This window comes from Silurus meridionalis, chromosome 11 (assembly GCF_014805685.1).
Source record: "Silurus meridionalis isolate SWU-2019-XX chromosome 11, ASM1480568v1, whole genome shotgun sequence".
Taxonomy (NCBI): Eukaryota; Metazoa; Chordata; class Actinopteri; order Siluriformes; family Siluridae; genus Silurus; species Silurus meridionalis.
In genome coordinates this window covers 11,882,738-11,896,268 of record NC_060894.1, presented here as the reverse complement: position 1 = coordinate 11,896,268, position 13,531 = coordinate 11,882,738, and the positions used below count along the sequence as shown (strand labels likewise).

The following is a 13,531-nucleotide window of genomic DNA, read 5'->3' as shown; positions in this document are numbered from 1 at the left end:
AAATTTACTGCATGTTGAAACATGCAATGAAAAGTGCCTCCTGCTTTCAACCCGCCTACTTCCTGAAGTTGTTTGTACTTAATCTGATCTGGTATTTTTCACGTTTCCTTTTGAGGTTTTACAATTTAAATAGAACAATTTGGAAGAATGGATTACTATGAAGATAAGGAATAAAATTGCAGTCGTTAATACATAATGTCAGATTTCTCACTAGTGTAAGTTGCTAAAATCTTTTTGACTTTTCAGGAATATTGTAAACAAACAGGTTCTGTGACTAGCTTTCATAACATAAAATAATATAATAACCATTACTGCTCCTACTGTACCTTACAGTGTATTTGTATTTATTGTGTTTGGGTTAAAAGAAAAAACTTTGCAACCCTGCTTGTTATGAGAGGAACCTGTTACAGGAAGTGCTTTAACTGACATGTTAAAAAGAAATATGCTCACATCCTCCGTATTAGGAATCTCAAACTCGGGTCTTCTTTGCAAAAACCGAAATTATTAATTAACTTTAATCAACATTCAGGTGGTATAATTATGGTATAAGTCATGTTAAATAAACTGAGCTTTATTTGTTATTTCTGACTGTGTTTTGGCAGATTTTTTAGTTAGGCAATTATTGTGACTGGTTATAGAAATGCACTAACGATACAATTTACTAACACATATGATGTTAATAGTATTTAGTAGTACCGGTGCACCTGCGAATAAAAAGCTCTTTGAACTACTGGACTTTAACTGATTGTAATAGAGGAACTTGAATGCATTTTGTTTTCTCATGTAAAACAACTCACACTGATTTTCTGAATACAGTGGTCATCTAACAGAGTGATGCGGCTCTCTGTTCGACGGGGATTTATACTACTATTGTGTCTGTTTGGAGTGTATGGTGCTGTGAAAGCACTGTACCATATGCTTATGTGCCAGAGTGGAAATCCTCATAGCCTTCGAGTGTCAGTTGTAGTTAAGGGCCACAACCAGACCCTATACCACTATAACCAAGACTCACCGATAGTGTTTGTTGGTGGAGTACCTCGCTCAGGCACTACACTTATGCGTGTCATGCTTGATGCCCACCCGGATATCCGCTGTGGCGAGGAGACCCGTGTGATCCCACGGATTCTGTCTTTGCGCCATGGCTGGAGGAGGTCAGAAGAGGACCGCTGGGCCCTGGAAGAAGAGGAGATTACACAGGAGATGCTAGACTCAGCCACGGCAGCCTTTTTGCTTGAGGTCATTGCTCGTCATGGTGAGCCTGCACCGCTGCTCTGCAATAAGGACCCATTTACGCTGAAGAGCTCCATCTACCTCTCTAAATTATTTCCCAAGTAAGAAGTTTTGAAACAGGTTATAATGCCTCTCAAACAGTTTAAAAATAGAGTTTTCTGATGTAAGCCCATTGATCATTTATTCTGATTTGAGCATTTACTGTGACTTAAGCGTTCTTTTATTTTCACTTAATTTTAATACTTTCCACTTTTGAATTTACACCATATTTACCCTTCATTTGCTTATTCTTTGCTTTCAGCTCAAAGTTTCTTCTTATGGTGCGTGATGGTCGGGCCTCAGTACACTCAATGATCTCAAGACAAGTTACAATTGCTGGTTTTGACCTTTCCAGCTACAGGGACTGCCTTAGCAAGTGGAGCCAAGCAATAGAGGCCATGTTATTTCAGTGTATGTTAGTAGGTTCTACACGATGTTTGACTGTTCACTATGAAGATTTAGTCCTGCAACCACGCACCACAATGATGACCGTGCTGGAGTTTTTGAATGTACCATGGAATGAAGGGGTACTTCACCATGAGCAAGCTATTGGGCAGCCTGGAGGAGTTTCCTTATCTCGGTCAGTCTCTTTTTTTGTAAAGGAATACTTAAGAAATATATATAGTGGGTGTCACAATTTTTAAAACACTAACCATGCATGTTCCTTTTGTTTATATGCAACAAGCTAGGCAAATTAATGGGATGAAGATTTAGTTTGACCCAAAAAACCTAGAACTGTACAGACAATTTACACACGCTTGGCATCTGGACAGTTTCTCAAAACATGCAGCAGTAATACTTTGCCTTCTTCTTCTTCTTCTTCTTCTTCTTCTTTCGGATTTTCCCATTAGGGGTCGCCACAGCGGATCATCTGTCTCCATACCCCCCCTGTCCTCCACATCTGCCTCTTTCAACCCAACTACCTGCATGTCTTCCCTCACCACATCCATAAACTGCCTCCTTGGTCTTCCTCTTTTCCTCCTTCCTCAGCATTCTCCTACTAATATACCCCATGTCCCTCCTCTGCACAAGTTACAACCATCTCAATCTCACCTTCCTCACCTTGTCTCCAAAACGTCCTACATGCACTGACCCTCTAATAAACTGATTTTTAATTGTGTCCATCCTCGTCACTCCCAAGGAAAACCTCAACATCTTCAGCTCTGCTACCTCCAGCTCCACCTCCTGTCTTTTACTTGCTGCCACTGTCTCTAAACCATACAACATATCAGGTTTTACCACAGTCCTATAAACTTTCCCTTTCACTCTTGCAGATAGCCTTCTATCACAAATCACTTCTGCCACTCTTCTCCACCCACTCTACCCTGCCTGCACTCTTTTCTTCACTTCTCTAACACTCTCTCCATTACTTTGCACTGTTGACCCCAGTATTCACACACATGTACTCTGTCTTACATCTGTGGTGCTCTTTCTTGGCATAAAACCATACTGCTTATGTGCCAAAGTGGAAATCCTCAGTGGGGAAATCCTTCTCTCAGCCTGGCTTCCACTACTCTTTCCCATAACTTCATGGTGTGACTGATCAAGTTAATTCCCCTGTAGTTACTGCAGGTCTGCCATCCCCCTTGTTCTTAAAGATCGGTACCAGCACACATTCCTCAGGCATCCTCTTACCTTCCAAAATCCTGTTAAACAATCTTGTTAAAAATGTTGTGGGGTACAGTGATGATGATCAGAAGCAAAAAGTAGTCCTGAGTCAATGTAGCAGACTGTTGACATTAACTACAGTCCAATCCATCCTCAAAGCGCCCGTTCTTACTCCAGAATTTCATGGAACCACCCAAGGCGCAGATGAGAAACCATCCCAATCTGCACAGAGTGGCCTCCAGTGGAAGAGAACACTATCCAGAGGCAGGCCTGGACGAAGTGGGAAGATCCACAGAGGGGAGAGGGGCAGGAACAGTGGTCAGTGGAGCCTCAGTAGCATGTTTAACTCGACAGAGAGAGAGAGAGAGAGAGAGAGAGAGAGAAAGAGCTAAAGAGGAGTGACAGGAAGAGAAGGATATGGATTATTAAGTGTCTTTATTGTTGTATGAAAGTTAATGTCACTGTGCAGTTTGGACTCTGGCAAGACTCGCTATGGCAGCATAGCTAAAAGGGAGAACCAGAAGGTAATACCGACATGAGGGATCTCTGTGATAAGAGACGACCCACCACACCACTGTCAACAAACCTGAGTGAACGTGTGAAAGTGAGGGGACGACAGCATACAAATATCCCAGTTCACCAAACACTCTTTATCCATGTTCCCTCTAGATCTGCTCCTTTAACTAAGAAAAAATCTACTGATAAAATGCTTGACTAAATAAATACGTTTTCAACCTCGACTTGAACACTGAGACTGTATCTGAGTCCCGAACACTGATTGGAAGGCTGTCCCATAGCTGTGGGGCTTTATAAGAGAAATATCTGCCCCCTGCTGTAGTCTTCATTATTTGAGAACCCAACAGATAGCTTGCACCTTTTGATCTAAGTAGGCGTGGAGGATCATACTGGTACAGAATTTCACTCAGATACTGTGGTGCGAGACTGTTAAGTGCTTTATACATCAGTAGTAGTATTTTATAATCAATGCGAGATTTGATTGGGAGCCAGTGTAGACTGATTAAAACAGGAGTGATGTGGTCATATTTCCTAGATCTAGTGAGGACTCTTGCTGCTGCATTCAAAACTAACTGAAGCTTATTTATGCACTTATTTGAACACCCAGACAGTAAAGCGTTACAGTAGTCTAATCTAGATGTAACAAAAGCATGAACTAGTTTTTCTGCATCCTGTAACGACATCATATTTCTAATTTTAGCAATACTTCTAAGGTGAAAGAAGGCGATCCTGGTAATATTATTCACGTGAACCTCAAAGGAAAGACTAGGGTCAATAATTACACCAAGGTGTACTGCTGTACACACTGAGACAGAAACACCATCCGGAGATGCTACATATTCGGAAAGTTTGCTTCTAGCTGCATGTGGTCCTAGTAAAAGTACTTCCGTCTTATCTGAATTGAGCAGAAGAAAGTTATCAAGCATCCACTGTCTAATGTCCTTTACACACTCCTCAACATTGTTAAGCTGATCTCTCTCATCTGGCTTTGTTGAAATTGAAATTGAACCTCTGTATCATCAGCATAGCAATGAAAGCGAATACCATGTTTATGTATAATTTCCCAGAGGCAGCATAAATAAAGAAAAAAACAGTGGGCCTAAGACAGATCCTTGAGGAACACCAAACTTTACCTCATAGAGTGTGGAGAACTCACCATTTACATCAACAAACTGATAGCGATCAGTCAAATAATAACCTAAACCAGGAGAGAGCTTAGCCCTTTTAGTGGCTCTTAGTGTCCAACGTTTCATACAGCTCCTCATATGCCTTTTCCTTGGCTTTGCCACATCCTTCTTTACCTGCTGCTCCATCTCCTTGTACTTCTGCCTACTTTTCTCATCTCTCTGCCGGTCCCAATTCTGTTTTGCCAACTTCTTTCTCCTTATGCTTTCCTGCACTACCTCATTCTACCACCATGTCTCTTTGTCTTCCTTTCTATTTCCAGATGTCACACCAAGTACCTTTCTAGCTGTCTCCCTTATTACTTCTGCAGTAGTTGCCTAATCATCCAGCACCTCCTTACCACCACCAAGCCCCTGTCTGACCTCTTCCCTGAATCTCACACTACAGTCTTCCACCTTCAGTTTTAACACATCTTGTTCTTCTTTCAGTCTTCCCTCTCCTCCTCTTCTTATTCACCTCCAAAACCATCCTACAGACCACCATCCGATGCTGTCTAGCTACACTGTCCCCTGCCAACAATTTACAGTCTCCAATCTCCTTCAGGTTGCATCTCCTACATAGAACATAGTCCGCCTGTGTGCACCTTCCTCCACTCTTATACGTCACCCTATAATCCTCCTTCTTCTTATAAATAAGTGTTCACCACTGCCATTTTTATCCTTTTAGCAAAATCTACCACCATCTGCCCTTCAACATTCCTCTCCTTAAAGCCATACCTACACATCACCTCCTCGTCACCTACATGCCCATTAAAGTCTGCTCGAATCACCAATCTTTCATTCCTAGGTACACCTTCTACCACTTCATCTAACTCACTCCAGAATTTTTCCTTCTCCTCCATCTCACAACCCACTTGTGAATCATAAGCACTGATGACATTTATCATCACCCCTTTAACCAGCTCCACGATCATCACCCTATCAGAATCTCTCTTCACCTCCACTACACATTTACTGTACGCTTCCTTCTGAATCACCCCTACACCATTTTTCTTTCCATCCACACCATGAATAAACAATTGTAAACCCACCTTAAATGTTCCTGGGCTTACTCCCTTTCCACTTGGTCTCCTGAACACACAACATATCTACCTTTCTCCTGTCCACCATATCATCTACCTCTCTCCCTTAACCCATTCATAGTACCAACATTTAAAGTACCAACCCTAACCTCCACTCTCCTACTCTCCTACTCCTTTACCTGCCATCTCAGTAGACGTCTTCCTCCTCTTCTTTTCCTTCTTCGGCCAACTGTAGCCCAATTTCCACTGGTACCCTGTTGGCCAGTGATACCTGTGGCGGTCGTTGGTAACCCGGGCCTCTACCGATCCTGTATGAAATTCTCTTTCGTGATCCGCATATTTGATTTGGCACATGTCACCCCTCACATTTCAGCAACCATTTTAGTAGATCTTCTCAAGAGACAAGACTATAGAACTGAAACTTGTATATATTTTAGAGTAGTCAATGTGCAGCTTGTATAGCAGTACAGATTTACTGTTCTCTAAAAATAACTATGCAAAGCCACATGTCCTATTCATCATGTTTGTTTTTGTCTGCTTTACAGAACCATACAAATTTGTGTATCTTTTCAAGTCAAGAGGCTTTTATTGTCATTTCTACTATACACAGTGGTACACAGTACACAGTAAAACTAAACAACCATTTCTCCAGAACCCTGGTGCTACACTAAACAACATAGAGCTACAACACAACACAAAGCTACATAAAGTGCATCGAGACACAATGTAGTGCAAAAAACAGCAGCAGTCAAGAGGTGCAAAAGACTTTAGTATCAGTGCAAAAGTTGAGGTGCAAAAGACTTTAGTATGTATTAGAATTGTTGCTCTCCACAACAATGGCCTAGGCTATAAGAAGATAAGAAGATTGATAACACCATGAAACTGAATTACAGTGCAGTGGCCACGGTCATACAGAGGTTTTCCAAGACAGTTTCCATTTGCAACAGACCTGAACATTCTGGAGCAGAACATGATGCCCTCCCCTCAGAAACTGGGCCGAACAGCAGTTTCCCAACATGAAAACGACCACAAACACACTGCCAAGATGACAACTGCCTTGCTGAAGGTGAGGGAGGATTAAGGCAGTGCTAGATAACAATAGTGCTCACACAAAATATAGACACTTGGACAATATAATAGTTTAGACATTTTTAGTTTAGACACACACTTAGGGTGTACTTACTTTTGTTGCCAGCTATATTGCTGTATGTTGAGATATTTTCAGAGGACAATAAATCTATACTGCTATTCAACTGCACATTGATTCAAATCTAAAGTTCCAATTCTATAGACTTAGTATAAATAGCCTATATACTAATATTGTTGCTGCAATGCTCTCTTTTGTGAGATACTGTATATATGTGTATTGGGGAAAATATATGTTCCATATATGAAATCCATTTTTGTAATATTTTGAAATATAAGTGGCATTTATAAACAACTATCTAACATATTTTTCTATATCTGTAAAATCCAAACATGAACATGTATACAATATATATGCCTTGCATATATTGCTATGTATCAGATTTCTGTAATGGGATCTCCATGTTTGACTGTGTGTGTAAGGCAGTCTGGTAACATCTCTACTGTTTTCCGTCTTAAATAAGTTCTTCTGTCTAAGCCAAAATTTACATATTTGGACCCATCTGCCAGCAGACTCTTTATTCTAATCATTCACTGTCCAATTCTTGTTTGTTTTACTTCTACTCAGTTTTGTTGCATATAAACAAAAGCAAAATGCATATGTTAGATTTGTTTGTCAGGCATTGTAACTGTATTATAAGTTCCAGTTTGATTTTGGGTAACTTGGTGGTTGGTATAAGACATAGTAAAGTGCATCTTTTAATTTGTCGTCTTTTCATTCTTGTGATTTTTTTAGAATTGAACGCTCCACTGACCAGGTTATCAAACCAGTTAACCTCGAGGCACTCACTCGCTGGGTAGGGCACATTCCAGCTGATGTTCTTAAAGATATGCACAATATTGCTCCAATGCTTAATAAGCTAGGCTATGACCCCAGTGCAAATCCCCCAGACTATGGCCAACCAGATCCTGAAGTAATACAAAATACTGAAAAGGTATGTTAAATGTGAAAGTAAATTGCATGCTTCTATAATAGTGTGTATTTTGCTTCTATAGCTTACAACTGGCACAGTAGCTTTCTTTTTTAATATACCTATATAACACTTTGGTAATCACATTTAAGTTCTAAAAATATCAATTTACTTGTCTGATTTTACAGGTGCTCAAGGGAGATTTTAAAACTCCAGCAAGTTTGAAAAGGCCATCGCAAGAAAGTATTAAATAAAAATCTCTGTAGGTGTCTATGTCTCTTGTATTTAATAAGTTCAGGTTAAAACATGTATTGGCACAATGATGTGCCTATGCAGAAATATTTACCTACTAACATAAAGAAAACCCACATGGACACAAAACATGCAAAAATTCACACATTCAGAATCAAACCAGGAACTGGGATTGTAAAGCTACAATGCTACATGCTTCATCAGTGCATTCAGTAAAACATTCCCTTCATCTTTGCACACCTTGGTTTTTTATTTTTATTTTTATTTTTTGCCATTCTTCATGGCAAATCCTCTCAAGCTGGGTCAGATTCAATGAGGCTTGTCGGTAAAGAGCCACTTTTAGGTCTCTCCAAAGATGTTGAACAGGGTTCATGTCAGGGCTCTGGCTTGGCTGTTCAAAGCTGTCTTTTACAGATGCATTGTCATGATAGGAAAATCTAATGCTACTGCTTCCAAAGGCATCCTATACAAGTGTGTGCTTCTAACTTTGTGTTATCAGTTTGGGAAAGAACCACATATGGCTAGGAAATATCTACTGTGTATAGGGCCAAATTGTGATGGCTAGACCACACGGTCAGAGCATCTCCAAAGCTGCAGCTCTTGTGGGGTGTTCCTGGACTGCAGTGGTCAATATCTATCAAAAGTGGAGATACCACAGCACACCTTCCGGGGTCTTGTGAAGTCCATTACTCGATGGGCCTGGGCTGTTTTGAGTTCATATCTTGCAATTCTGACTTTTATTTCTGAGAATTGTGAGATATGAACTCGCATTTTTGAGAAAAAAAAAGTGAGAATTGTGAAATATGAACTCGTAATTGCGAGTTATAAAAACTAAATTCTGGGACACCTTCTGGCAAAGCACCATGGGAAACCACAATATGTAATTCTTACCTTTTTATTGAAAACAGAGCTTTGTATGCCATTTTCCTGATGGCAATGTATGGTTATAATAACTATTTGGCCAGAAAGTGTCACAAATGAGTAAACACTCTCACACTTAAACACTCATATCTCATATCAGTTTACCTACAAACCCTACTGGTCAGCTGAAGATGCCTATACCTCAAGTCTTCACTCTGCCCTGGCTTACCTAGCTTAACTCAAACTCCATAATCAATAATTCATATCATGCTACGGTAATAGGCCTAATCAGTGATGATGATTAGATGACCTACACGAAAAGGTTTCAGCACCTAACAGCTTTGTGTACAAATAACAATCTTACACTCCACTCGACTACTGATAGACAGTGGATTTCTGATCAGAAGGTCATGAGTTCAAACTCCAGCACAACCAAGCCACCACTACCACAAAGCCCTTAACCCTCAATTGCTCAGTGTATGAATAAGCTTTTTGTAATTTGATCCTGATAAGTGTCTCTGCCAAATGCTGTAAATAAAAATGCACTCAAAACCCAAAAGAACAAAGAACTTATGTGGATCACTGGAGGAAACACCATTTACAACGGATGGGTAGATATGACTAGCCTCAAGTTCCTGGATGTCCATATCTCTGAGCACTTTTTCTGGGCAATTTACTTCCTAAGCTTTACCTAATGAACACTCAAGTTCTACTGTACTTTTACTGCTACACAATCGAAAGCGTCCTCACAAACTGCATCTCAGTTGTATGACAACTGTACTGTCTCTGACAAGGGGGCCCTAGAGAGTAGGGGAAACTGCCCAATACATCACCAATGTCCAAGTACCTTCCATGAAAAACTATTCAATTCAATTCAATTCATTTTTATTTGTATAGCGCTTTTAACAATGAACATTGTCTCAAAGCAGCTTTACACAGATAATGTGGTGATTAAACATAAATATGTTCTTTGTAAGTATGTTTGTCCCTGATGAGCAACTGTGGCAAGGAAAAACTCCCCGAGATGGCATAAGGAAGAAACCTTGAGAGGAACCAGACTCAAGAGGAACCCATCCTCATCTGGGTTGCACCAAATGTCCATTTGAAGCAGATATACAATGTTGTGGGGTACAGTGATGATGATCAGAAACAAACTGCACTCCCGAGTCAGTGCAGCAGACCGCCGACACCAACTACAGTCCAATCCGTCCTCAAAGCACCCGTTCTACTCCGGAATTAAGAGACCGTCCCGAGCTGCACAGAAGTGTGAAGATCCAAGGAGGAGAGGGGCAGGAACACTGGTCACTGGAGCCTCAGGAGCATGTTTAACTCGACCGAAGAGAGAGAGAGAGAGAGAGAGAGAGAGAGCGTGACGGGAAGAGAAGGATATGGATTATTAAGTGTAACTATTGGTGTACGAAAGTTAATGTCACTGTGCAGTTTGGACTCCGGCAAGACTCGCTATGGCAGCATAACTAAAAGGGAGAACCAGAAGGTAACACAGACATGAGGGATCTCTGGGATGAGGCGACCCACCACACCACCGTCAACAAACCTGAGTGAGCGTGTGAATGTGAGGGGCGACAGCATACAAATATACCAGTTCACCAAACACTCTATATCCATGTTCCCTCCAGATCTGTGCCTTTACCTAAGAGAAATCTACTGATAAAAGGCTTGACTAAATAAATACGTTTTCAACCTCGACTTGAACACTGAGACTGTGTCTGAGTCCCGAACACTGATTGGAAGGCTGTTCCATAACTGTGGGGCTTTATAAGAGAAAGATCTGCCCCCTGCTGTAGTCTTCATTATTTGAGGAACCAACAGATAGCCAGCACCTTTTGATCTAAGTAGGCGTGGAGGATCATACTGGTACAGAAGTTCACTCAGATACTGCGGTGCGAGACCATTGAGTGCTTTATACGTCAGTAGTAATATTTTATAGTCAATGCGAGATTTGATTGGGAGCCAGTGTAGACTGATTAAAACAGGGGTGATGTGGTCATATTTCCTAGATCTAGTGAGGACCCTTGCTGCTGCATTCTGGACTAACTGAAGCTTATTGATGCACTTACTCGCACACCCAGACAGTAAAGCGTTACAGTAGTCTAATCTAGAAGTAACAAAAGCATGAACCAGTTTTTCTGCATCCTGTAACGACATCATATTTCTAATCTTAGCAATATTTCTAAGGTGAAAAACTACCATTGCTAACTCAGCTACAGAGAGTGAGAAGTACAATCACCTCTCACACAAGTCTTTGTTGTGACTTTAGCAGACTCAAGAACCATTTCTTCCCATCAGCTGACTCTAAACACATGCACTGAAGTATACATCATCATTAAGGCATCCATTTTACTGGACATAGCAATAAAGCATATTGGTTAACAAAAACATTTGTTTTTACAACCCTAATTCCACAAAAGTCATACAAATAAAATGTTTAAACGTGTCTAAAATATAAAATGTTTAAACTGAATACAGGTAATTTTTTATTTCATGGCTAAAACATGTATCAAAAAACTTGAGGCAGGGTCATGTTTAATACTGTTTAGCATTCTCTCTTGTTTTAACAACAGTCCACATATGTCTGTCAACTGATGGGAGCAGTTGCTGGGGTTTTTGTAGAGTAATGTTGTCCCATTTGTGTCTAATACATGATTCTACCTGTCCATATTTTTCATTTTATGATGTGCCAAAGGTTTTCAAGTGGGCAGGCAGGCCAGTTCAGACTCCTGTATATACCTCTCAGCTTTGGTGTTGCCTTTCCAGATGTGAAAGCTGCCCATTCCATTTTCATTAAACACTAACCCCATAGAAATGCAGGCTTTTAAACTGAATGCAAATAACAAGCATTAACATTTTCTGACCACAAACAGTTTTTCAGTTTGCCGCATTCCAATTTATAGGAACTATGGACCATAGAAGATTGCACCATTTCACAATCATGTTCACATGTGGTTGTTTGTGGATGGCATGGTGACTTGTGTTCACAGACATTAATTTTTTTTGAGCCCATGCAGTGATTTATAGAATTACAGACTTATGCCTGTTTTAATGCAGTGCCACTCAAGGGCCTAAAGATCAAGGGAATCCAATGTTAATGTTTTCAACCAATCATTACTGGAATGTTGCCAATGAACCAATTTAGTTGCAAAATCTTCCTTTAACTCTATATTTTTAGAAACACTTCTTTTTGGCTTTTGTGGCCCGATCCCAACTGTTTTTAGACGAGTTGAAATACCTTTTTTTTTTTTTGCTTAAATGGTATAATTGCCTTTGTTTAAACACTTAATATACTCTTTATATATTCATATTCTATACTTTAATGTAAATAAAATATCAGTTTATAAGATTTGCAAATTATTGTACTGTATTCTGTTTTATTTGCATTTTATACAACTCATTAATTAGCTCTACATCTGAGATCATTATAGACACCAACTCCTAAATGCCAGAGCCGTTACATGTTCAATGATGGAGAAAAAAAAACATAAGTAAAATGTTATTTTGAGAACTGATTAAGAGGTTGTTGTTTACCCTCAAAAAAAAAAAAAAAAAATTACCAAATTGTGTGTAACTATTATTTTGCAATAATATGTCAACTCAACATATTTGTTTTCAAATGGGAGACACTCACTTTCTTTCTATCTTTTTTATTTATCTGTTGACTTTTTTATGCAATTGTTTTTCTGCAAGAATCACTTCTGCTTCTGCAGTCTACTTCTGCCACAAAATCAAAAATGTAATTTTTTTCTTTTATTAAAATGAACTGTTTGCCATTTTCCTCAAAAAAGTTTTGCACTGTGGCAGGGTAAAATATTCTGTTAAAACAGGTCACTGCCATTACAGAATATTATTGCCATTAAGGTGTGTATTTGGTCTGCAACAGTTTTTAGGTAGATAGGTGGGTACTTGTCAAAGTAACCTACACTGAAACACCAGGACCTAAGTTTTCCCAACAAACACATTGTTCTGAGCATCACACTGCTTTCATTATGAAGTTATCCAATTAGCTAATCATGTGGCATGTGGCATCGGCACCAAGCATAAAATCAAGGCAGATAAAAATGTGATTGAGGTGGCATGATTGCTGGTGATACATGGCTGGTTTGTGTGTATTAGAAACTGCTGATCTCTTGAGAATTTAACACAAAACAGCTTTTAAAGTTTACAATGAGCAACAGTTCTATAAATTGAAACACTTTGATGATAAAAGACGTCAGAGGAATATAGCCAGATTGGTCTAAGCTTTCAGGAAAGATACAGACGCTCATATAAGTGCTCTTTACAAATGTGGCAATCAGAAAAACCTCCTGCTATATAGACTTTCTGTCAGTTCAAACTTTCTGATCTCTATTATCAACAATTCTTTTTCATTGTTCTGTGTAATCACTAGACACTTCTGTGTGTTAAAATCCAAGGGCATCAACCCTTTCTGAAATACCCACACCTGACTATCTGGCACCAGCAACCATGCCAATTACCTGAAACTCCTGAAGTATTTGCTCCCACTTGACTAACTAATTGAAAACCCCACTTAAAATCCCACTAATTATGTTTTATTGTCACTGTTTGACAGATATAAAGCCACGATAACAATACGTGTCTATTAGATACCAACATGTGATCTACAAGTTGCCAAACGTGTTTTATTTGTCCCTAAAGGTATCCAATAAACATAGCATGCTCCTAGTAAAAGGCATGGCCATTACAGTTTCCATTAAAACCTGTACAATTAGCATTATAATAATTTAAA

The 13,531-nt window shown here is 39.6% G+C and overlaps 1 protein-coding gene across 1 annotated transcript; it reads left to right on the top strand.

Annotated features, from left to right (window-relative positions):
- Window positions 1–62: 62 nt before the first annotated feature.
- tpst2 (tyrosylprotein sulfotransferase 2) lies at window positions 63–9,328 on the top strand. Its single transcript, XM_046861655.1, has 5 exons — window positions 63–215; window positions 817–1,331; window positions 1,532–1,849; window positions 7,482–7,680; window positions 7,845–9,328. The coding sequence occupies exons 2-5, from the start codon at window positions 835–837 to the stop codon at window positions 7,908–7,910; spliced, it is 1,080 nt and encodes a 359-aa protein (XP_046717611.1). The 5' UTR covers window positions 63–215; window positions 817–834; the 3' UTR covers window positions 7,911–9,328.
- Window positions 9,329–13,531: the final 4,203 nt, after the last annotated feature.